This window comes from Stenella coeruleoalba (genome assembly GCF_951394435.1).
Source record: "Stenella coeruleoalba genome assembly, chromosome: 1".
Taxonomy (NCBI): Eukaryota; Metazoa; Chordata; class Mammalia; order Artiodactyla; family Delphinidae; genus Stenella; species Stenella coeruleoalba.
The window spans coordinates 185,564,549-185,590,785 of record NC_137169.1 but is presented as its reverse complement, the minus strand read 5'-3'; the positions used below and the strand labels follow the sequence as shown (position 1 = coordinate 185,590,785).

Sequence of the window (26,237 nt, the reverse complement as noted above, 5' to 3'; positions counted from 1 at the left end):
CTGCCTTGGTTTATTTAAATTTTAAAATTTAAACATCTGAAATATCTATTTAAGATTTTTTTTTGTTTACAGCTGAGTCCAGCTGGCACTGATATCACATGAGCCATTGTCGGGGAGCTCCTACCTAGAAACTAATATGTCAAAGTGAGTTACCAGATATAGCTGACATGAGACTAGGTAATGATGATAGGTCTTAACAGTTTTAGTGGGCTACACAGAAAGCCCAAACAAGTAAAATCTTTCACAATGCCAAAGGTTGGTCCTGTCCACTGGGGGCAGTTGGATCTGCTTCTGGTTCTCATGTTTATAGCACTGTTGCAGTTCAACCCAGGATTCTCTGAGCTGAGTCACACACACACTCACGCAGACACACACACCCACGCACATGCACATGCACACAGACTTTTTATAAAAAATATGTCCCCCACCTCTAAATGTCAGATTATTTTAAAATTCCAGAACTTTATAAAATGGTTTTTCATCTTTGCTCTCTTCTCAACTGTTTGAATACTTGCTAAATCTGAACATTTTCTTTAAAGTTTATCTAGAAGAAAATAAGCATCTACGCAATGCTGAAATAACCCTGATATCCACAAAGGTCATCAGTAATGTTATTTAAAACATCAAGAACACTGCAGATTTGACTGCAAAAATGTGTATCCGTGGAGTTATATAATATCTAGTTAGTCATAGATTCCAAAATTGGAGATAATTAGTAAGTAAATATATTATTCTTTACTATATACCTCTTTGAGGGCACAGATTTATTCATTGGTCAAGTATTTGAAGAAGAATTTATAATTTAAAATCAGGAAAAGATATTAAAAATCTAACAACATGCCACATTTGATAACAATAGAAATGGAAACCCAGCTTGGCAAAGTTACATGCTTAAGATTACATGACTGGGAAAAAAATCACATGATTTTTAGTACCAGACAGGTCAAGAACCCAGGTTGTCTGACTTTTAATCCACTGGAGTACCTCCCCCACCCCTGCCCCCACCAATTATATAAAACTGTCTTTATAATAAAATTCTATGAAGACATAAATATTGGATTTCTGGGGAAAGGTATAAAATCACTATCGTGAAAATCTGATCTGGGGCTATGACTAATTAGAGATAAAGTTTGATATAAAACTAGACTCTCTCAGGTCAAGAAGTTAATTATACTGATGTCATTTGGTGACCACCTAGGCTTAGTGGCAAACAAAGTTAGTGCCCTTTTGGCTTTTGGGAAGATCTGAGACTGGTGCTAAAACTAGAAGTCTCCAGGAAAGAAAATCATGATAATCCTCTAGCCAAGGAGCTTTACTTCCAAACTGACAGACCTGTAGTAAAGAAGGAAGTTTAATTATGCTCTCAAGGGAGGTATGACCACTACTGGAAAACCTTAGTATGAAAACAACCAAACAGAACAAAGTGAAGGAGCCCAGCAGGGGTCTGCAAAACACAACTGAAGAGCAAGAAGGAAGTTGATTTCCTTGTAGGTAACTCCCTCTTTGGCTAGATAAAAAAGTATAAAACTGCAGCTGAGGATGGTCTCACTTTCCCAGATCAGTTACTGTATGCACACGTCCTTCAACCAATTTATGGCAAACATTATGTTTCTAAAATCTTATTTTCTAAAATCTCTTCTCCCATCTATACACCTAATCCATATGTTTTTTTTGTGAGTCACCTGAGTTCATAAAATCTTCCAGTTTATTCCTAAGATGCTTTATTTTAAAGGTGCTGCCTTCCCAGTAAGCTAACCACATCGTCAAACCCTGTGCCATTTTATCAACATTGCAGAGGAATAGAGAAGAAATAAGAAGAAAGCCAGCAAATGAAAGTTGAAGAATGGTTTTGTAGTGGAATTAAGCACTAGTTTTGTAGTGGAATTAAACACTAGTTTGTCCTGGTTTATCCTTCCTCTTGGTTCAACATATTGCTATCAGAGTCCTTTCTTGAAAATGACTTAAAGGTTGGAAAAAGATCTAAAGGTAGGGAAAATCTGTAAAAAGACGCAAGGATGTGGAAGGAAGAATGGCTGTGTTGGCAATGCATGCACATTGGGAACAGGTGTCAAAGAAGAGAAAGATTTAGGTGGTGACTAAAGAGCCATTGTTCTTACCCTTGGTTATCCTCCTTTTCTAGTTACCTTCTTTTTAATCAGTAAAACTTGTTATTAGGTCTTTCCTCCATCCTGGCTTCTTCCTGTTATGAGCTGAGCAGTATAAAGTCTTCTTGCCAACTTTCAGATGATGCGGAGTTGGAAGTGGTGGCCATGACATGACTCACAGTGACACATAGATTACTCATAGGTTTCCACTCTAGGCAAACAGAATCACCTACTCACAAGGAGTTCTTTAGGGCTGTTCAACAGCAGGGGACATGATTCAGTGGAATAAGATTATCCCACATGGATTTTTGAGTGCTTTGCCCAAAACCTTTTTTCTCTCATATGACCTTAGTGCATCAGCTTTCTTACCGGTTAAAAGTCACATATCCCTGGAGAGGAAATCGCCATATAATTAAGGTTTAGGTGTGGTTGACAGTAATGTTCTTGTATGTTGGCAAATGAATTAGTCATGCTTTTGCCCAAGCTCCTTTACCAGTGAAAAGGAACAGAAAACACAGAAATAACTAACTAGAAGAGAATACAACCTAAAGCTAAAAATATATATTTTTGGAACAGAAATAACTGTATCAGGTCACCACTAACATGTTCAATAATTCCATAATGTGTCATCATTACCAAAGTCAAAGATTTCATGAGTGTTACTGAGATATATAGGGCTCTGTTCTACACACTTATTCACCTGCCTCAAGGCTCTCTTCTAACTGGGGTGATAATTACTGATGCAAAGTCATGTGCAAAGAAAGTGCATGAGAGACCTGGGTAACGCATGCTCCTGGAATTTATGTGCCTTGTAGAGATTGCAGTAACCCTTCATAACAGGAACGTCTCTGTGCCAAGACTTTATAGAAACTCAGCCCTGAAAGGGCTGTCAGGTTTGTGGCTGAGTGTGAATCAACCAGGTGTACAGAATAGGCGTTTTCACCAAGCACAGTTAACATATTCATTAGTCATTCAAAGAAAAGAGCCTAAAGTATGCCAGGCACTAATGCTAGAGGCTGGGATACTACAGTTAACAAGTCAGAAAAGGTTCCTGCCCCCACGCAACTCATATTCTAGTGTGTGAGCCAATCAACAGCAATAATTATTTGTCATAATTATTAGTTTGTCATAAGTTGCAAAGCCGATGGTTCATTCAGATTCTGGAAGGGGAATAGTTATAGGAAGGCTACTTCTGCTTGGTGATCAAAGAGGGTCCCTATGGAGAGCTGACAGGAGGAGGTTAACTATGGAGGTTGACTGAGACTTGGAGGAGGAGAAGGTACCATCAGTATAGTCAGTGGATAGGGGAAAGGCCTAGTATGTGTGGTTAGGCAAAGACAGACGAGGTCAAAGAAGAGTACGAATGACACATGAGGAAGGCATGATTTGTCACCATCATCAGCTGAACAACCAGAATGGGGTGAATGGAATGACAAGTCATAATGCAGCTGAAAAAAGGATGCTGAACTTCACATGTGACAGAGGGAGGCTCATGCTGACTGTGTCTTCTTACTTGCCAGCCACTTTGGTGTCTCTGTCCTCCTCCCTCGCCCATTACTGGCTCTGATGGCCACCACATCTACTGGAATCTCTTTTCTCTGTTTTTACTTTACTTTTCAAGTGCTCATGGCTTCATTTCCCAAATCGATTATAAAGTGCCTTGAAGGTGGACTACATGTAATATTTGTCTATTTCTCAGAGCACCTACTTGCCTGGTGTGTAGTAGATGCACACCTAATATTTGTTCAAATGAATGAATAAGGTGATAGAGACAGGATGTGAAGGTCAAGAATAAGCATGATCATTGTTAGTGGCACCAGTTTTGGCATTAGTCTAAAGTGGTTGACATAGACAGTGTTTTCAGCAAGTGTACTGTCACCCAACCCACAGTTAGGTGGTCAAAGCTAGTAGAAGTAATAATAGAAATAGCAGTTATTCTCATTTCTGTTAAGTAAATTTAAATGTTAGAATAACTGTTTCTTAGAAACCTCTCAGGTTGCCTCTTTTTTCTTGACTGCGATTATAGGTGAACTAATTTCTTTTAGAATAAAGATTCACATAAATTTCAGTTTGGAGACATATGTGCGGAGTACTCTGGACACAGAGGAATGGGTCAATCACTTCAGCTTCCTCCAGGCATGAGTAATTACAGAATAGTCTTCATCCAATATGTCATCTAGCCAAAGGTTTTCCAAAACATAGACAAGAACGAAACAAAGCAAAACCAAACACATAACAACAAAAACCAAAGGACATGATTCAGTCATTGCCTTAAACAAACAATTATTAAAAGTTTTCTATTGGGCTAGATACCGAAAATATAAAAACAATCCGAAAAACCCACAGTGCTGGATTTGAAAGAGATCTTAGTTGCCTAGTCCAACCTATAATTTTTCCAGTAAGAACACTAAGGCCAAACATCACATATTTGGTCAGCAATCCTGCTGAATTAGGATCTGAACCTCCTGATTGCCAATCTAACACCCTAATTGCCAATTTCCACAACTGCTCCATAACAGAATTTAAAGCAAAATAGAAGGAAATGTGTATATACCTAGTTGTTATAATTTTTAAAAAACATGTATTGTTTATGTCTTAAAGCAACCCCATTTTACAGATAAGAAAGTTGAAATCCAGAGATGTTACAGTGTGATACATTTCTCAGAATATGTCAAGCTTTAAACCACCGTTTACACTTTGGCTTTTCTAATTCTTGAAAGAGAATTTTAATTTCCTTTCACTTAAACATTGTTTAAAGATACCAGGCTTCTTATGTTGACCATTTTGGCATATTTTAGTCTTTATATTAGTTTGATGTCAGAGGCCAGAGTAACACCTGAGAGGGGCTTTAATCTCCTCTTTAGCCCTCTTCATTTACTCTATACAGTGTTAACAGAGTTATCCTTGGCTCCATCTTTATTGTGATGAAAAGCTAATTCTCTGTTCTCTGTGGCTTTCTCTGCTATAGGCATCTGTCCTTTTAACTTGAGATGAAAAAGCATAAGGAAAGACTAGTCATGCTTCTATTCTCAAGTGTTCAAGCCTCATAATTGTCTTTTTATCCAAGTAAAAGAGCCTTGTTCCACCACTACTGTCCTTTCAAGAGCTGAGCTGACTCATTAATCATGTACATCTCCTTCATTACTATCTGCTGCCAGCTATGTTTGTTTGCTTTTTTAAAAAATGTATTTTTTACCGTATTTTTCTTGAGGACATTAAAATTTATTACCCGAAAAATGAATCATTAAAAAAAAATGACTTATAGCGGTTGCCTCCCATGGAGACACCAATTTCCACTGCTAACGTTAAGACTATGTTGTGTCTTTTACAAAATAACAACAAGTCTTACTACAAAGGGAAGATGCTACCCAAAGAAGACAGGAGCTTATAACTCCTCTAGAGCTTTGTTTGTAATCCTACTGAAATACACGGCACTTCCAAGGGGACCACACACCTGGAATACTGCAAGTTTAGAAAGCTTTTAAAATCTCCATCAGAACTCACTCTTTTCCCAGAATTCGCTTTCCTTGGTTTCTTTTTATCCCTTTGGAATTCACCAAAATGCTCAGACATTTAGAAAAAAAAAAAAGTCACTGAATAAATATTGAGTAGTATGACCCAACTTTTGTGTTTTTAGACATGTGGCAACCAAATTAGTCAACCCGAGGCAAACAGGCTGCGAAATCATTGAATTTTCATAGCCTGGGTTTAGCCCTTGGTTGTCTTCTTCCTTTCTCCTGTATTTTTTTTTTAAAACTTGTTTCTAGTGAGATTACTTGTTAAAGGAGAAGGTTGCTGTCTTTGAGTCTTAGAATCTGCCTGCTTTCTGAAAGTTTCTTTTCAAAATTTTAATTGAGAGAGGAAAACTGATTGCCTTGTTAGAAAGCTAGGAATTGACTAGCAGTAGAAAAGTGACCCAAACTGCACTGATTTCCATGTGCAATTTTGGGTCTATTGTCATGTTTCAGTTCTTTTTTAATTTATAAAGTTTTTACTCATTTTTCATGCTCCCTAGATCTCAACTATGCCCTCCATCAAACCTAACTAAGCCAGATCAACATATTTGAATGTTTTTCTCACTATCTCCCCAGTTATGCTGTGATAGAGATCTTAGTGAATAGTTAGATACCAACAAACAGTAAGCAGAAGAAAAAAGGAAGAACAGCAGTGGTTTTGACAATCCACCTCCAAGAAGAAATTGCAGCAGCAGTGGTAGCTGTTAAAATCCACCACTTACAAAACAACTGCTATGTGTCAGACTATCTGCCTGCTCTGTGTTCATTATATTTTCAAGTGACCCTAGGAAGTAGGTAGTCTTACTTCCATTTTATTGTTTGGAAAATTGAGGCTCAGAGAAGTGAAGTGTCTTACTCAAGGCCACACAGCTACTAAAGCAGCAGGGCCTATAGGAGAACACAGGTCATTTTGATTGCCAAGCCAGTGAACTTTCCTCTCTACTCCACTGCACTCCCTCCTGATTATAGTGTAGTTAGCTCTGAGTAAAACATTCTCATTTTCCACTATTTTCGACATCCAGAAATGAATTGAAAAATGAGTAAATAAGTGATTCGTCCGTAGAGAATTGGGAGTAGGTTACATATCTGAAGCTGGAATTTTATGTCTTTATCGAAGAGAAGGTATTTTGTGCAGTAACTGAACTCCTATGATAATAATTCCAATATATGAATATTTTATGTCTGACTGTTAATTTGTATTCACTGAGCATTGATAAGAGCTTCAATTAAATACACATGTAAACTTTGTATTCTGAAGTTATAGTCTAAAATAGACCCAGAGTCACATGGAAAAATGATAGCATGGGGAAAATTGTCAATATAGTCCCAGAAGAAAGCTAGGGTTCCAATATAGGGCCGCATCGGAAGGCTTGCTTTGTATCGGATATCCTCAAGGTTCTGGTCAGGAATCCTTTCAGAAAAATGTCTTACGAGAGTTAAAGTAGATAAGATGATATGGATTGTGTTGATATTTTTGACTGTATGGAAATGTATTGGTCCTACAGAGGTGAAAGCAAATATGTGAGATGAAGAAGTGAAAAGCAGTACAAAATGTATTATGATACCTCATATTCTCCAGTATTTTCTATTTCAAATGAGAGTTGGTTATACTCAGAGAGCTCAACTTTGAGCTGTATCTGCTTGAAACCACTGTATCTTTACACAGAGCCATTGATCCATCTTTTGGGTGAAAACCATTCAAAATAACATTATTTCAAACTTTTTAGAGCATTTTATTCTCCAAAGAACATATATTCCCCCAAATGTTTAAGGTGTTTTAATGCTATTTTCTAAGGTTTAAGACTCATACTTGACCAAAAATAAACCATGTCTATGCCAAGTTGACAGTAAGGGAAAAAATATACTCATCAAAGACCATCATGCAAAGTTCAGGTTCTGGCAGCCATGACCCTAAGGTGAGTAAGAGCTGTACAGTTGGGCATTTGTATTGGCTGAAACCTGGTCACTCTTGACAGTTGCTGGGATTCAGCAGTGGAGGATACCAGGTATGCTGCAGAGAAGATGCGGATGTGCTGCTGAACTTGGCTTTGGTCAGTGGGATGTGCTAAACTCAGTCTACACTCATCCCGGTGAGGACCTATGTGCCATTGATCGGAGCACTTATTGAAAGGATGCTGTCCTAATTACAACTGGAGCTTAGTGTAACCAAAGAAACTCAAATGAATGCCATAGCTGTATTTCACTGCTTTTCATAAGCCTTGCAATAAAAGCTAAACAGTTTTTAGTGGCTTTTACAATTATACTTCCCTTCAATTTTCCAAAGGTTACAGGGCCTGAACCACACAAATCCCATTAAAGTAAGTAGTTGTGCAATATAAGTTCCTTTGAAAACATTCTTCAATGCCCATAAAATGATCAGCCGGCTGCTCTTTAGATCCGCTTGCCTGCCATGTTTTCAGCCAAAAGGCAGATGACAAGCTTTGATGTGATGGTTGGTTTCTGCTACTGAAGCTGGCGTTTTATCTTCTTGCATCAGATTTCTTCTCAAATTGATGTGACTCAGGCATACGAAACACATTTTTTTCTTCAGATGTTATTCCTAAAATATGTTTTTGCTGTACCTTTAAATTACATTTGGCTGACTGATTTTGGAATCTCAAGTGTCCCACAAGGTACAGAGCAGGAGAGCGTAAGGGCCTTTGGGAGTTAACTGGAGCCTGCACAGTGAGTGCAAACCTTAGTGAGGAGGAACCGCGGTGTGCTGCGTTCTCCTCACGCTTGAGGATGGCGCTCCTCCCTGTCTTCTCCACCCTCCCTTCAGTGCAACTTCAGCAGCCGCGAGTGAAGTTCACAGTGAATTTCAAGCTAGAGCCAAGGACAGAGCTATTGTTCTCTTTAACTTCTACTTGAAAGCGTGAGGGGTCTCCTCCCTAGAATTTACGGCTTTCTTTCCTAAAGAAGTGCTTGATAAGTATTCTAACATCCTGTTCCATAGGAAACACCATTCTCTTTAGCAGCTCTTCCCCCTGCGTGTTCCTGTTTGTTGAAATCATTCATTTATCTTAGATCTGCTTTTCTTGTAGGGAATAAAAAAGAAGGACCAGCTCCTTCATTTACGGAAGAGTCAGACCCACCCAGCTTTCTCCCATCTCTCTAAATCTGGTGGTGAACCTGTTTGAAAAAGAAACATGGTAAAAAGATTTTTTTCCTCCGCAGGTAAAATTATCCAGGGACAAAAGATAATGTTAATCTAATTATTTACTATGCACTGTTAAAAATAATAATTGGAATCAGAAGTTATTCAGCCCTCCAAAACCTTACGTAAATCACCAAGGTTCTAATTTTCTGGGACTACTTCTGTACCACAATACTACTATAACTCTTTCAAATTTTATTGTCATTTAATGTATCAAAAGACCTTATGTCTTTTATATAGGAATACTTGAGCACAGCGAGGTGACAAAGCATTTACATAAAAAGACATGAACCATAATTTTAAAAAAGTATTTGATTATGTACTAAAATATGTTTAGGAATTTAGATATGGAGAAATCAATATGGACTGGCATTATCAGCAAAGTTATATGAGAAAGTAGGATTAAGATGTGTCATAGGAGACAGAGATTTTGAACTGTGTCCTAAAATGAAAGAAAGGGAAGGACTAATATGAATGTGAGGAGAAGATGGAAGGTGAGGGTTTACTCCTGTGCTAAAGGAACCCTGCACACACTTAATTGATGAAGCAAGCACTTACAGAGGCCTTTGAAAAGTGAAATCCAAGGACGTCTGGATCAAAGTTGCTGTCCTAGATGAGAATGGTTCCATTTTTGTAATGGCTCTTCTGGCAGGAATAACAGCTTGTGATACACGTGGACCCTCTTCCGGAGACCCTCTTTATACAGCTAGTTTGGTTAAACCTACCTTTCCCATAAAATTTTTTCCTGGGGTAGTGGTTTTTTATTTATATCTGTGGTGAGTCATTGCCCCTCTCCTGCACAGGGTGTATATTGTCATTGGCACTTAAAAGTAGAGTGGAATTAGAAGTCCTGGCTTCCACACTACTATATATAAAATAGGTAACAAACAAGGACCTACTGTATAGCACAGGGAACTATACTCAATATTTTGTAATAACCTATAAGGCAAAAGAATCTGAAAAAGAATAAATATATATTCTTTTATATATTATATATATATATATATATATATATAAAATATATATCTGAATCACTTCACCGTTCACCTGAAACTAACACAACATTATAAATCAACTATACCTTAAATTAAAAAAAAAAAGAAGTCCTGGCTTCTAGCTCTGGCTCAGTCACAGCTCGTATTGTGATTTGAGGCAAATCACTTCATTCTTCTAAGCCTCATTTACCTCATCTGTAAAATAAAAGGGTTGAATTAGATAATTTCTCTGGTTTCATGGGGTGCCAATATTTTATGACTCATGAATCCAAGTGAAAATTAACCTGCTAATAAGATCATTTTTCTTATTTTTATTAGAAAGCATGGCAGTAACTGCATACTTACAATTTACTCAATCATTCATAACATACATAATCATCCATAAAATCTGTAAACACCTTGGATTTGAAACATGATTTTGATAAAAATGTATCCGTGTACCCTGTGGTTATCCTGCAGTTTGGTGAATCCTACCCATTTCAGAATTCCAAAGAATTAGCTATTTCCTGATGGCCAATTGGCTGTCAGCATCTTTGGACAGCATCTTTCAAAATCAACCTTTACAGTACCTCTTTTTATAAGAAAGATGATATTCCAGCAATGATAAAAATACACTACTTTCTCTACCCTGTATTCAACCAGAGTTCAGAATCTGATAACAGTCCTTATCCCAGGTGTTTCAAATACCCCACATTTGGAAACCCGTACGATGTTCACATTTTCTCTCATGCTGCTGATGAGATTGTACTGATCCTGTTCTGTGTTCTTGGGGGAAAACAGGGAGCTCATAGTTGGTGATTAGTGAGCAAAGACAGACGAGCCGAAGGGCTGCCGCTCAAGCTGTCTCTGTTGCCCCCTCACTGTCTCTTTCTGTTATACTTGTGCTCTGAAGGACGTTTGCCAGATACACTCCTTGGACCCCTGTTATTTGTGTGTCTTTTCTCACCTTCAACATGATCTGGACTGGTGTTTTCATTTGTTAAAAACAACAAGAACATTCACTGGGAAACTTTTGCTGGAATCATTTCAGGTCATCATAGCTATTTATTCTCTGTCATAAACTATAATTCTCCATTTCCCTTGCTCCCATGTCAGGGGAGTTGGTGGTTTATGGTGGACAGGCAGTGGAATTTGAGTGAAGAGTGGAAGATTTCAAAGAACTACTGAAAGGCTATGGAGCAGGTTGTAGTACTAACAACAAAACATAAAAAATTCTTGTTCTCCATCATAGTTTGGCAGTACAAGAAGAAATGGGCTTACCAAACAGCGTAAAGGATTTATAATTTGTGGTTATACCTGAGAAAGCATTTTCTTTGAGGAAAGAAAGCAAATCATGGGATTGGCTTAACAAGGGATTTCCTTTATATGATTAAAATAGCCTAGGGTCTAATTGATCTCAGTCTAGGGTTGGTATGGAAGCTAAATATTTTTTGCAGACTTCTGTTTAATAGGAGCATGAAATACAGGTGTGGTGCTGTCAAAAGGCCTGAATGACTGAGAGAGACCTGAAGTGCAAGACATAGAACTGTAAAAAGATTTAGAAAGAGAATGGGAGCAACAGGAATGCCTTCAAATATTCAAATAGGAAGGAGCATACAAACGCAAGGCAACAGCTGAAAGATGTATGATCCTAGGTGTTTGAACTCTAGTGTTGACATTATTATAAACTAATTTTGCTAATAGCTAAATAGTGGTAAAATCAGGGTTGTTGGATGGGATATTCCAGGCGTTGATAGATCCCAGAAATCATGATAATTAAATTGGCTCCATTCTCAAGATGCCACTGATCTGACCTTCTTATTGAGAGTGTCACAAAACTGCCTTCAAAGCAGGGCTCCTTGTTGAGGTACCACAGTGGAAGAAACTAGAGAGGTGGTCAACTCTGAACACAGCCATAAAGCTGAGAGAATGGGTGTCAGCAGCTTCTTAGCTGGGGGAATGTGGTTGAGATCATACGGCTTTTTTTTTTTTTTTTCCTACAGAAACAATTTTCTAAAGACAGGAAAAGTTTCACATTTTCCCTGGACACAAATTCAACAAGCACTTACTATATCTAGGTGCTTTAACTATCAGGAAGGAATGAGCAGTCTCTCTTCTGAGCTCCAAGGGCTTCATCCTCCACTGATGAAGCAGCACTCATGAAGAAGGGGTCTCTCATCAAAAAGTCTTGGAGGCCTTAGTTAGGCACTGAGAGATCTGAGCTAGGAACTCCTAGATTTAAGCTGCACTTTGAATCCCCGCCCAAATCTGGAACATGCCCTCAGTTTGTAATACTACTACTATAGCTCAGGGGTGGGTCACTCTCCTCGGGGCATTAGAATTCATGTTAGTAATTTTTTGAGTATTTTGTGTGTTTATAGTCAGAGAGGATCAGGAGACTTTACATGTTGGAAAAAATGGCTGAGAGCTACTTTCTGTTGAATGTGGAGCTAGCAGCCACGCTCCTCTTTCTCTCCATCCTCACTCTCACTCCTCATATTTTTCTTTGAGCTGAGTGGGGAAAGTGATTGGAAGTGTGAGTTCAGTTCATCAGGCTGAGCATGTGACTTGGGCCTGAGCAGCTTGAGCTGTAAGTCTCTGAGTGCTACACGGGCTCTGCAGTGGCTTGGGCGTCAGGGTGAGGGCTTGGTGGTGGTGTTAGCACAACTGGTATTCCGCGCAGCTTCACACATCCATCATTCCTGGCTGGGCTGAAGGAGGGTGGCAGGACAGGAGCACACTACTCTCTGACTGCCATGGGCAACCTGGATGATCAGCTTGCCAGGGTGCCTTTGGGGGCACTCAGAGAAAACCAAGGAGGAATCTTGACAGGTGAAAACATGGGGAAATGATTCTCCAAAGGTTCCCAAGAGCTCAAAGCCTTAGAACTCAAATTTGGAGTGAAACTGTTTCAGAGATGTTTCAGGACTGTTCTTGAGTTCTTAGAGGGTGAGTCTCAGGTCAGTGTCAGCTTTTGATGGTGTTATAGCACTAGCTCTGATCTAGGCTGAGGCCCCTGAAGCCTGCCTCAGCAACAGCATGGAGCCTTGAGCGAATACAGTTATGAGTTACTTGCCGTTTCCAGGAAAATGCATGGTAAAACAGAGATCCTTCTAATATTGCCTAAGACAAGTGAGGTACAAAGCAATCTACTCTCCTTCCCCCATCTCCAGAGAATATGGAGAGGAGTTAAATTTTCCTTTAGCCCTCTTTGACAAAACAGGCTTCAAAAAAATTTTTTTTTTCAGCATACAAAAAATATCCCTCTGACAGTTCAGGTCTGGTCCCAGATTTAGAAGCAACAACCAAGCATGAGGACTGCTGCGGGCTCTTGGCATATGAACCTGATTGCACCAACGCCTGCATGTGCACACTGAAAGTGGCATTTGGCTATAGCACTTTGATAAGCGTGTGAGCCAAGGAAACAGTCTCACTGTAGGTACACCGTACAGAAGTGTAAACCGGGACCTCCAACGTGACTTTTTAGCTCCTTATCATCAATTTCTTCTATTCCAGATGATCAACTGAACTCAGAGGAAAAGAAAAAGAGAAAGCAGCGGAGAAACAGGACAACCTTCAACAGCAGCCAGCTGCAGGCTTTGGAGCGTGTCTTTGAGCGGACACACTACCCGGATGCTTTTGTGCGAGAAGACCTCGCCCGCCGGGTGAACCTCACTGAGGCCAGAGTGCAGGTAACCGGAGTATTCCCCTCCTTAGAGGCACATCTCTGAAGACTGTTGAAAAACACAACTTGTAGGTTTCAGACCAGAGCTGATCCTAAAAAGAATTATAAATGGACAGCATGAGAACAGAGTCCGTTTCTAATTGTGTTTCTTTTGGCAGCAGAGTATTTTTAAAAACTGAAGTGAATGCCTTTCAGTAGGGCAGAAAATGCCTTGCTGGAGGTCTCATTCCTCCCAATGTTTCTCACCCTTCCAGATCCATGTTATAAACATTGTCCATTGGAGGATTTGACTCTGCACCCTCCCTCGTCCACATCCCAGATTTCGACTTGAGTTGTAGGGTGGCCGGAGAGATGAACTCTCTGTCCTCCATCTCAGTTTTCCTCCCCAGACTTTGGGAATAGCTAAATCTTCAGGAAAGGTATTATAAATACACACAATTATGGACATGGATGGGAGTGAGAAATGAACACACCAAAGACCTTGCCCATAGGAACTGCATTAAGAGCACATTCAAATAGATGATTTTGTGTTTCTATGAAGTAAAGAAGGATAAGGGCATGTAAGACAGGGGAAAGAGAATCACATGTGTTTCTAATATGAATGCCATGAGACATCACCTACAAGCCAGACATCTAGAAATAATACCACCTGTGATTAGGAATAATAATGATGATAATCATAACTAACACAAGTTGAGCCCTTACATGCCAACTAGTGTTTGTAGTTACATAAACTAATCTGTCTAATCCTCGCAACAATTCACTGAGGTGGATAACATTATTCATCTTGCAGATGAGGAAACTGAGACTCAGAGGTTAAAGTAGTTTCCCCAATGTCACACAGCTAGGAAGTGGCTGAACTAGGATTTGAAGACAGATATGCAGATTCAGAGTTCATGATTTTAAGCACTACAGTAAATTTTAAATAAGTAAGAGTCTTCTGGCTAAATGCTTTTTCAAGCAGTGCTTTGCTGTCTTTGCTGAGAGTCAAGATTTTATTATTTTCCATATTGCCAGTGGTAGGCTGCTCTTTTTTTTTTTTTTTTTTGTGGTACGCGGGCCTCTCACTGTTGTGGCCTCTCCCATTGCGGAGCACAGGCTCCGGACGCGCAGGCTCAGCGGCCATGGCTCATGGGCCCAGCCGCTCCGTGGCATGTGGGATCTTCCCGGACCGGGGCACGAACCCGTGTCCCCTGCATCGGCAGGTGGACCCTCAACCGCTGCGCCACCAGGGAAGCCCAAGTAGGCTGCTCTTTCGATAAAGAGGGGTTGTGGGCCAAATCTGTCTTGTCTTCCCGAATGAGTTATTGTTTGCATATCTGTGTTCAGTCTGGGCTTAAAGGGTTTCTTTCTGCAAATAATAACCCTCTTGATGGGGACTAGAGCTAGACTCAAAGAGTGTGGAGGGTAGGAACTGTATCTAGTACCCTATGCTATGAGAGACATTCGTTGAGTTGAGGGAGAGGGTCCTAGAGGTCCCTTCAACCTGAAGAGAGTGTGCAAGAGTTTTCCCCATGGGAAACAGGGACTTCACCTAGAAGTGTTCCCCAGGAGAAAAAAAAATGTCATTGACAAAAGGGGAAAGTTGCCTGGGCACTGTGGTGCCCCCGAGGATAGGTGAGGAGAAGGCATACGTGAGGATGCGTATGTTACTGCGTGGCAGTCTCTCAGGGCTCAGATGAGAGTGGTCCACGGGCACAAACTCAGTTCTGCTCTCTCCGTCCTGCAGTCCAAAGCAGAACTCGGAGGTCTGCCTTCCAACATCCTCTTCCCCCATGCTGCTCACCACAGTTCTCCAAACACGTTCTCTGTTTCTACTCTTAAATCTCTTCCTCTCCTTCAAAAACCCCATATGTTTTATACCCCAGGCTTGGCCTGCAGTGGCCTAATAAATAATTTTAGGCCAATAACCCACAATTCCTGAAAGTACCATTTTTGCCATGGCGATCTGAATTTTAAATAAGGAAACCTGGACACGGCAATGCTGGAAATTTTTAAAAAAATGTGAAAGAACAGTTTTGGGTTGAGAGCTATTTTGGCCCCATCACAACAATGAGCAAATGACGTTCTTATATGCTGAAACTATTTTATCTTCCACCTTTTCCATCCTACTACGTTCTAATGTCTTTTAGAGCTGTGAACATTTCCCACGTGAGCAGGACAGAATTCTCCCTCCGTGACTTTATTCTTCCTCCGTGAAGTCTTACCTTTTGCCAGTGTGAACCACTCCCTCTGACTCTGGCCTTCTTTATATTTATGGCTTTTATCGCAACATGACATGTATTATATTGAGTTGTATGTGGGCCAACTTCCCCAACTAGACTGTGAAGCCCTCTTGGATGGAAGCCATATCTTATCATCTTTGCAAAATTCACTTTTTTCCCTCAAATATTTATCGAGCATCTGTTATTCGCTTGGAACTGGTTTTGGTTTGCAGGGCATAAATAATACACTGGCCTCTCTCCTTAAAGTTGTTACAGACTGGGGGCAGAGAAGACAGATGTGCATATCATACTATTATCATAGAGTAAGATGATTCCTACACTACAGGAATGTTCAAGAATGAGTGATAGACCAGAGGAGGGAATGATTAAATCTTCCTGGGGAAAAAGAGAATACATGAACATTAAGCAGCCATTCTGAGCCAAGTCTCACAACAACCTGTGAGTAGGTATAATTATCTTCATTTGATTGGGGGACAAGGAATCAGAGAAATTAAATAACTATCCAAGGACAAACCTTTAAAGTCATGGAGCCAGTGTTTTTATCCAACTCTGTTAGACTTTAAAGTTATGTTCTTTCCACTACAACATTTCACAAAGAAGGTGATATTAAAGTTAAATCTTAAAAAACATGTCCTTGGCATGTGGACAAAAGGGAAGAATATCACAGGCAGAGAGAACATTCAGTGTGAATACATGTAGGTGGGAAAATAACCAAATATATTTGGGAGCCTTAAGCCCAGGTAGGATTGGAAATGATGAAGGGCCAGTGCATGAGATTCAAGTGATACAGGATGTGGCTGACTTGGTGGACAGTGTGCTAATTCTTGAACAGTCTTTGTTCTATGGTAATACATTTTGATTTTAATCTGTGGGTGATGGAGAGTCAGAGGATGATATAAAGCTAAAGCGAAGCCCTGATACAATTATATTTGCATTTAAAACGATAACTCTAATAGCAATATGAAGGACACATTAGAAACAAAAGAGGTGAAGCCAGAAAAGATTCTGCCTCTACTGATTTGCACCCTGGTCTTCCATGGGGCACCAATCACATGGTATTTTATGTGAATGTTACCAACTAGAACTGTGAAATTGTCCCACTCCTCACCATAGGATTTCTTTCTCCCACACCTGGTCATGCGTTTCCATAATTGCACTTAAAATTCTTGTAATTTTTCAAATTTACATGTCTATCTTCTTTTAATAGATTGTGAGCTGCTTATGAGCAGAGAATAAGTCTCACCTCTCCATTCCCGGTATTTAGGCCAGGGTCTAGAACACAGTCGCCATAAAGACTTCTTGAATGAGTAAATGAATGAATAAAATACCACGGCAGTCTGGAAGAGTTGTAGTATCATGAGTCAGATGTTCTTAAGCTCAGAAACTCAGCCATTTATTACTTGTGAGAACTTTAACAGATTACTTAATCTCATTGAAACGGTTTCCTCAACTCTGAAATAGAAATAATAACACCTAATTGTGGAATTGTCATGATAACTAGAAATAATGTAGGTAATGTGCTTATATAAGTTCCTAGCCCTAATAGCACTTAATAAGTGGTAGGTTTATTATTAGCTGTAGTCGATGATATCAGTACTGCCCATTTCCTTGGAACCCTACAATTAAATATACTCCAGCCAACTTCCAATTTTCAGTATCTGCATTTCTGTTTCACAAGTTTCTTTCTAGAACTTCGGGAGACACGCCAGAAGTGTTGGAACATTTATGATCAATGACTGACAGGAGCCAGTGTACAAATCCACAGTTCTCTCACCCCTCCAGTGGGAGGTGTGTGCCCTGCATCAGTCCTTAGAGCCCCTTAAGGACTGAGCTCCCACAGAGGAAGCTGGTTCAGTAGCACAGTTAGAGGTTGCTTTTCTTCTGTTACTTCCTCCCTCTCTTATTGATATTCCTTGCACCTCCCAGATAAACTATTTGCTTCTTAAATCCTTGTCGCAGGGTCTACTTTTGGGAAGATGGAGAGTTTTCTTTCCATATCCAATAAGTATTATGAAAGCAGTTGAAGTTTTTGCCTTTTGAAGAACTTTGAAAAAACTTTTAAAATGCCATTGTATCTGTGCAGAAATCTAATGAGATTTTTCTGTTTTTGAAAAAACTTTTAAGATGCCATTGTATCTGTGCAGAAGTCTAATGAGATTTTTCTTTTTTTATTACAATTACAACAAGGAATATAATCCATATTTTGCTGTCACGTGGGTTAGTCATGGACCGCATCTCCGGTGGCTTGATTATTGGAAGTACCTCACGGTCCTGTTCTAATAGTCTTTGTGCTTAAGAGCCCTGGAACATGGCCCACCAGGGAAGGATTATGGCATGTTTTCTGTTGTTCTGGGAAGAATTCCATACTTAGCCTAGATCTTCTATGGGAAGGTATTGCATGGTAAAAATCAACCAGGACTTTATTCATGGAACCTCTTCTTTGTTTTTTTCTCTCCCTCCTCATGCTCTTCTCTCCTCCCGACAATCTTCCAGGTGTGGTTTCAGAACCGAAGAGCCAAATTCCGCAGGAATGAGAGAGCCATGCTGGCCAATAAAAACGCTTCCCTCCTCAAATCCTACTCAGGAGATGTGACTGCTGTGGAGCAGCCCATCGTACCTCGTCCTGCCCCAAGACCCACTGATTATCTCTCCTGGGGGACGGCCTCTCCGTACAGGTGAATGACTGGCCCACTCTCCCTTGCTCCGCTTCCACACGTTTCTCAGCGGTTGGTCACGTTTAAAGCTGCTTGTGCAGCTGGCTGACATTTCTTACTGGGTTAACCTCTTCAGAGACATTCAACTTGCTGACATCCCCAGATTTTCACAGGAGATTACTAGTTGCCCCAGGAGCAGGGTTTGGGGCAGAAGAGAGAGGGGCAGGCCATCAGCAATCTCCTCTTGGACTCAGGAACTCTTGCAAAGGTTTCAAAGATGGGGAAGAATCTCAAAGAAAAGATCATTAAGCTATGCCCAGAGTCCCTCTTGTAATCATTCTGGAACAAAACTTCACTCCATTTCCAAATCTGATAGATTGGTTTGATTATATGCAAGTAGGAATTGAACATGTAAGGCTCTAAGTGTAGGACCAAAGGCAAACTTCACAATAAAACTGATTTTGAATGAAAAGAAAAGAAGTAAGGAAGGGAAAAAAGAAGGAGAGAGACAGAGAAAGAGAGAGAGAGAAGGGGAAAAAACCCAAGATCATTCAGATAACTTTCATGGCCATAGTTCTTTGTTAGTAGGTGGGGATGTCTTATGATCCAAGATGCCTTCCTAATCTATTGCTAATTCTTGTCTACTTATCTGAAGTTCTTTGAGGGGTTAGTTTGTGTGTGTGTTTTTTTTTTTAAATATATAAAAACAATGTATAATTTACACTAAATTTTTATATTTAAAAGGTGAAAAATATTAAGGAAGCAAATAACAGAGTATTATTTCAATGGCTTGGAAAGGCTTTTAACCTCCATTTATTATGCTGTCCAGAAAATACAGATTAACGCCAGAGGGAAGCTGAGACACATGTGCCTAATGCATTGTCATCAGTCTAAAGTGTCTTTATTTGAACCTAAACCTGAGTATTCTTAGAAACCAGATCAAGGCTATGTGTTCTCTGGCTGATTGCAGTGGAGGAGGAAGTATTTACAAATTCATTTATTATGCTTCTGTTTACCTTTTTATTGCTAAGGTTAATTAAAAGTTTAAAGAGAGGTTTTAAACTAATTATAAGATTATCTCCCAGTTGATGCTGAGCTACTGATGTGAAATGCAACATTAGTGAAACGCAAATACTTGCAAAAGTTGATCACTCTAATCAAAGCAAAAAAACCTCAACTAAATATTCTCTCTGTTCCAAATCAGTTCCTTGAAAGAAACAGCATAAATGGATTTGAAAATTTCTTTTAAATTCCCCATTGTGAAATTAGCCTGAATTGCTTTGGTCTTAGTACATGGAGATTCTATGCATAGGAAACTGGAAATTTCTATTGCTCTCAGACATAGTATGCTTTGCTGATTTCAAAAGATTAGTCCTATCTGTGTGTCCTATTTAAAATTTAGACTCCTCTCCCATAGGATTTACTAAAAACATATTTTGAAGACCATCGTGAAATCATATATTCTTTAATATTTTAAAAAAGTGGAAGACTGCTTTGTTTTTCAGATAAATATTGATAGTTCATAGACTCATTAAATGGCTTGGGAAATGGATGTGGATCAGAGCTTGATGTTTCAAGGTCTCTGGTTTGAATTTGGTCACAACCAGGGAGTTCAGCTCCTTTTTCTTCCTGGATCCTAGTGAGGAAGTTTTCATACCAGCTGTAATAACCCAGATGGCTGTCACGTGGTCCTTACCAGTGAGAGGCGGAGGGCAGTACACTGCATGAGTGGGGATGAAATCTTCCCTGAATTAATGGCTAGATCACCTGGACCTCAGCAGAAGTTCAAATCCTGTGCCTGCATTATACATACTATGTATATGGGCATCTAATTGAAATTATTATGCAATTTATGTGTGCTATTTGGGGAAGTGTTCTATTTTATTTTGAATGATTATGTAGAAATACTAGATACACTTTAAAAAAACACTCAATTCCACCATCTTGAGATAATTAGTGTTTATTTTTGCAATTAGAGTTCAGTATTTCATATAGTATAGACTTAGTATAAATACTATTTTGTATTCTGCTCCTTTCACTTAAAAATCATATAACCTAGTACTTCTTACTCAATTCATGGTATGCTTTTATATCATTTCTCTCTTAGACACAGAGTTTGTAAAAAATAATTAAAAATTTCATAGAATCTGATTGTTCATATTCTGTATGAAAAATTAATTCATCTCCAGATTTAAGTAGAAAAATGATGGTTTAAGCAGTCATTTAAGCAATAGTAATGTTTTTTGACCCAATGTTGACTGAAGTGTTTATATTTTGATTAATTTCTAAAAGTGGCACAAAGCTATTTTGTTTCTTAGAGATTTTTTCTGCTATGTTTAGAACCAAAATACATTATGATTTCACATTTTGAAGCTTGGTAGGAAATATAAGTCTTGTTAAGGAAATATAAAAGAAAACCAAGTGATGAAAAGCAGAGGAAATGATAGACCTTTTGTGTTATGGAAAATTAACTTGCTATTTCTGTTGGTACTATTATGTCAAATTAGTTATCTCACATGTGACATTCATTAAAAGGCATTTCTCTTGGTTAATCCTTGGACGCACCTGTGTGGCAGCTCTGTCCTTGATCTGGTTCCAAAGAACAGACCCAACACTTGCCCAAGTTTAAGCCTTCAGCAAGCAGAATTAGAGCGAGGGCTCATGATCCCTGTTTGTTTCTGTCCAAAGTATTAGGCCACATAACCATATTTTCATTCAAATTAAATCTTACACGATATTGAAAATAGTAAATCGTATAAGACTAGGAAACTACGTAAACATGCCTGTTTGATTCAGGGTTTGTCTCAGATCTGTGAAGCATGCCTGCGACTGAGGTCCACCTTCTGGGGTGTGTGGGTAACCCCTGGGATGAGAGAGGCAGCTTGGTCATGCAACCCAGGGACAGCGGAGCAGACAGTTTTGCCAAAGAGGACAGTTTGCTCACTTCCACAGCAAACTGTGGAAGAAGACAGGAGGAAAGCAAGACTCAAAGCAGAGAGCGTGTGTATGGTCAGAATTATGGGATGGGAAACAGCCAACATATTTTTTTCTGGGTGTCTTTTATATCTAGAGTGGTGGCTGTATAATTTATCATCCAAACTGGGACACTTTTGAAGTAAAAGGGGAGTGCTATTCATAATGACACTAGGACAACAGGCATAAACTGGGATTGTCCCTGGCAAACTGAGACTTATGGTTCACTCTATTTATAGCATGTCATGACCTCCTTCATTCCCTCGAGGGTGTTAGAGGTGATGATATCAGGTAGGAAACTGAGTCACCAGAAGGAACAAAGCATTCCTTAACAGGACACTACTGTCCTGGCAGGTGTCTTCTTTATCTACGCCTAGACAGTTGAAAGAAGCTTGTCTTTGGCACACATGCTCACTGCTTAGCTAAGAACTGTTTCCTTATGCAAATGAAAGCACACACAAGCACTAGAGTTATTTAAGACTCATTAGCTTGTACTGCTTTGCCTTTCGGGTGGCAGTGATTTACCAAGTCCTGGACTTTTGACTGTTGTTTTAGATGAAGTAGTTAAGAAACCTTTCTGCAGAGACATCCCTTCCTATGAAAGATAGATAAAGAATGGCCTAGCTCTGCAGTGTTGGTCTGGAGTGACATTTCCAGAGGGAGGGCTGGGCTTCAAAGAAAACTAATGACAAGTGAAAGAGAGGCCAGCGATCCTTATCCACAATTTCCCTCCCCCCACCTTCTCCTCCTCCCCTCATTTGATCGTGGTCACGGTGCTGCCTGACATCTGCTGAACGCATTTGGCTCATTTCTCCCTTTCACACTTTCAAAAATAGATCCTCGTCCCTCCCAAGATGTTGTTTACACGAGGGGCTTCATAACGGATTCTAACGGAAGACACTGAAAAGGTAACTTGTCAGAGGGGGAAGAGGGCGGCTGCTGGGGGTAGGGTTTAAATGGGAATTAAGTATATTCAAGAAAGTGGGGCTTACCAGTCCTAGAAATGAAAGCAGTGAGGTCCTCAAGTGGGGAACACCATTGGAAACCAAAACTGCAAGAAAATACGTCCATAGAGTTAAGGGTAGTCTGATAGCCTAGAGCACGGCTCTGCAAAGATTACTGGGCGTATGAATCACCTGGAATCACGGTACGATGCAGAATGAGATTCAGGAAGTCTGGGGCAGGACCTGGGAAATGCACCTCTAACTTGCTCCCATGTGATGCCCATGCTGTTGACACTTGGTACATACTTTGAATAGTGAGGTTTTAGAGGAGATGGGACAGAGGTCAGAAGAACTATGTTCTTGTCCTGGCTCTTGTTGTTCTTCAGGCCAGTTGGGTCGTGAATCTACGTAACCTTGTATCTAAGCTTGAGCTAGTAATAGTTTCCCTATTATATATCACACAGGGGCATTTGGAACCTACGTTAAGCAATGTGCATTTCAAAAAGAGAAACAAAAATCATTGAGACAACAGAAAGATGCAAGTCTTCATATATAAAACATTTCTAGAAAGAAAAGTTTAAAATGGTGGAAGCATCACTGAACATGCAGTGCAAACTGAAGGCTTAGTAATGAAATATGGCCCAAATGTGTCCACTTTAAGAGCTAAATGTACGTTTAAAAAAATCAACTTCTGAGTTTTAAAAACAGAAGTTGGAAATGATTATTTAAATCACGAAAAGATCATTTCCAAAAGGATTTATCGGGTCTCTCTTTAAAAGTAAATTTTCCCTAGGAAAACTCATATTGAATTTTCTTAGATGAAGCAAGTATACCTCTGCTGTTCTTGCATTGACAAAAGAACAAACCAAAGAGATGATCTCCAACCTCTACACGTCACAGACAGAGTCATGAAAACCTCAAGCTCTACAGCCTTTCGAAAAATCCCAAGCTGGGAAGCCTTAGGATCTCAGGAAGACACATAGACTTCTTGGGCTGACAGATCTGTCTTTGGGGTGAAATTTTCCATAGCTTGTCATTTTTCCAAAAGGGCCAAATAGAAAACAAAGTTAGAGTTGAAAACTGAGTCAGGTAGTATTTTTCCCCCAGCTCTCCTCAATTGTTTCGTGATTTGTGGGATTTACACTCCAGGTGATTAGAAAGCAGAGGGGGAGACGGTCATAAGTTTCCTGGCTTTAAAACCATACCATGTATAGTATTTTCCATACTTCCTTGGTGTTTGGCAGTCATTTTAACACACTATCCCTCACGACAACCTCTCAAGGTAGGTTGAAATTATCAAAAATGATTTGTCCCCAGTGAAAACAGAACTCTAACCCTGCTGGTGGTTAGCATTCTGCTGTCTGTGGCTGGGCTCCAACTGTTAGGAATCTCCAAATAAGGAGAGGGAAAAATTTCAAGCTTACTTAAATGTGTCAGCTCTGTGCAAGTCCCAGAGCAGATTTGCTGAATCAACAGATAGGATACAAGTATTTCTTTTTCATCTCTAATTCCTCAATGCCCTGTACATGGCAATGTCGTTTCTTGGTCACAGACACAGAGAATTTTACAGTCTTCAAAACTAAATAGAAATATTGCTTTGGCCAAACCCTATAAGCCCAGTCTTAGTACTCATCTCATGTCTGCATCCTGTTAGAGGAATAGGCAGAAGGCAAGACCAATGGGCAGGATCTCTACGTGTTGGAAAGCAGGCTCTTGGTGTTATCATGTGCTTAATAAATTACCTAGTTTCAACCTCATCTTTTTAGCCCAGGAAGCTTAATCCTGTTTAGGAAGGAGAGGTCATTTTACATGGTGCGAATGGCCCCATTAATTTGGTTGAAAACAGCTTATTAACCTCACTGGTTTCTGTCTCGTGAGAAAACATTTCAGGGTTCTCGTTCTTTTCCTAACACAGAGCTTTAGAAGTTTTGGTGACATGGAAAACAGGTGGTCATGAACAATCTTTCAGATTGACAGCCACTCAAGGCTCTCTTGCATCTGTTGTCACTTTTGGAAGTGGGTCCTCTCCATCATACTTCTAATGCCTTTTTAAAGCATGACTAAGCTGCTCTTGGATTAATTTTGTCTTTTCTGACCTGTAACACGTCTTGCTTATTACTGGTATGTCAAAGGACTGGTCCCTACTTGCCTAAATGGTAGTTTTAGTTTAAGTTGAGAAACTAGATTCATGTCAAACTGCTGGAGGGAAAACATACTCGTTTTCTTTAGTGTGTGCACACAATATCACTTTAGCCTCTACCTATAAAGTTATGTACTCTAAATGTTTGTTTAGAGGCTGTGAATTAAGGTGGTCTCTGTTCTTTTATCCTATTTCTTATGGCTATGCGATGCTGAAATAAGTTAGACCGATTTTTGAAAGTTTATAGCTTTCCTAAACGTTTATAGAGTGAAAAGCTTATCACTTATCAAGTGTATAGGATATTGCAAAACTCATTCATTAATATCAACTGCTTTTTTATTCTCACATCCCTCTAACTTGAGAGCTACATATAAGTCATTGTCATGGTCTCACTAACACAGTGGTGTCCTTTAACAGCACCACAGTACAATTAGACAAGGGTGTTGTTCTCAACTCTGCAAACACAGGTTGCTATTTAAGGAAAAATGTCTCAGTGAAAATCCAATCTCCTGTGTAAAATATAACTCTAATTCCATTAATTTGGTTTTGAGATGGGAAGTGGATCAACATTCATCTCATCTGGGATATTAACATCTGGCCTGCGTTAGAAAATCTCAGTGTTTCCAAGATATGTGTTACCATACTAAGTCTTCAGACTAGAAAACCAGATGATACTAGCGAATTATGAAGTAACTGCAGCAAAATGGTTATATAATAGATAAAACTGAAATCGCAAATACAGTAGACATTTCTAGAAAACAGTAACAGCATCTTCAGTAAACTAATTCTCCATGGTTCTAATTCCCTTTGTCTGCTAAGGCAAGTGGCCACACCTTTGATCATCACAAAAAGAGAGAATCTCTATTAAATAGGACTTTGCTTGTCCAGGATCTCAAAGGAGGCAAAACATATCCCCCGAGAAATTGGGCCACATACGTAAAAGCACAATACTCTATGACAATCTACAGTTTGCCATCAGAGAATTTTTTTTTTCTTTCTGCTCTCTCATGAAGTTTTAGCCTCCTGTTTTCAGAAGCCATTTAATTTTATTCTCAGTACCTAAATAATACAGATAACTCAAAATCTCAGCTTCTTTCCTATGCATTTAAAATTATACTATGTACCATCTTTAGGACTTAATTCTCTCACAGAAATCTGGCTGAGAAAGGCTGATTTGGTTGATGTCATAATCTATAACTTAAGTACATTTTCCAAATCCAATTATCTTTTTTCTCAGCTACTTAGCTCTTTTATTTCTTTGAAATCTTAGATTTCAGTATATCCTAGAAATTTCTTGAGTATGGGATTTACGGATTTGCATATATTTCTGGTAGGGTCTTGAATGGAAGCATGTAATTCATACAGAACTTAAATGATAATATGTATATGGGTTTTGAAAATAAATGAGACTTCTTGGTATATTGTAACAAAGAAAAAAACTTGTCCCATTTTAACAGGTTGTTCTGACTATTTATCTCACTCCTAATTGAAACCTACATGAATTGGGGCTCTTTCTGTCTTTGTCTTTTGGTAGACAGTAGTAGAAGTAATAGTCTATTCTATAAGTCTAACCTGCACCAATATTTGTTCACTTTTTACTGTTAAAAGCTATTTATGGTGGATTAAGAATATGCAATCATCAGTCTTGCCTTTGTCATGTCCCTTTTGATTTGGCACATTCGATTAAGATAGCAAAATTAACGGGAAGGACTGGTTCCTTAAAATAAAAGCATGTCGGTAAAATATTTTTAGAAATCATTGCTCACAGCAGGATGACAGAGATCACTGATACTGAGCAGTAATCAGTTTAATCATACAGTATCTAGATATTTGTCAGTTACTTATCTATTCATTAAATACTTTCT

The 26,237-nt window shown here is 39.3% G+C and overlaps 1 protein-coding gene and 1 long non-coding RNA gene across 6 annotated transcripts in view; one reads left to right on the top strand and one right to left on the bottom strand.

Moving 5' to 3' along the window:
- Nucleotides 1-26,237, top strand: part of PRRX1 (paired related homeobox 1) — a 73,941-nt gene that overhangs the window by 42,757 nt on the left and 4,947 nt on the right. For 3 of the 4 annotated variants that reach the window (XM_079918282.1, XM_079918281.1, XM_079918280.1), the window contains exons 2-4: nt 13,268-13,443; nt 18,155-18,336; nt 22,125-22,196. In XM_079918282.1, the coding sequence (XP_079774408.1) occupies nt 13,268-13,443; nt 18,155-18,336; nt 22,125-22,179 (413 nt within the window). In that variant the 3' untranslated portion in view covers nt 22,180-22,196. The remainder of the gene's footprint in view (nt 1-13,267; nt 13,444-18,154; nt 18,337-22,124; nt 22,197-26,237) is intronic. The other variant, XM_079918283.1, reaches the window with a different exon arrangement.
- LOC307184679 overlaps nt 730-26,237 on the bottom strand; it is a 554,503-nt gene continuing 528,995 nt past the window's right edge. Inside the window, exons 6-7 of one of the 2 annotated variants that reach the window (XR_013827789.1) lie at nt 22,281-22,339; nt 730-9,967 (exon numbers count right to left, since the gene is read on the bottom strand). This is a non-coding gene — a long non-coding RNA (uncharacterized lncRNA). Of the gene's footprint in view, nt 9,968-13,309; nt 13,529-22,280; nt 22,340-26,237 lie in introns of those variants that run through there. The other variant, XR_013827790.1, reaches the window with a different exon arrangement.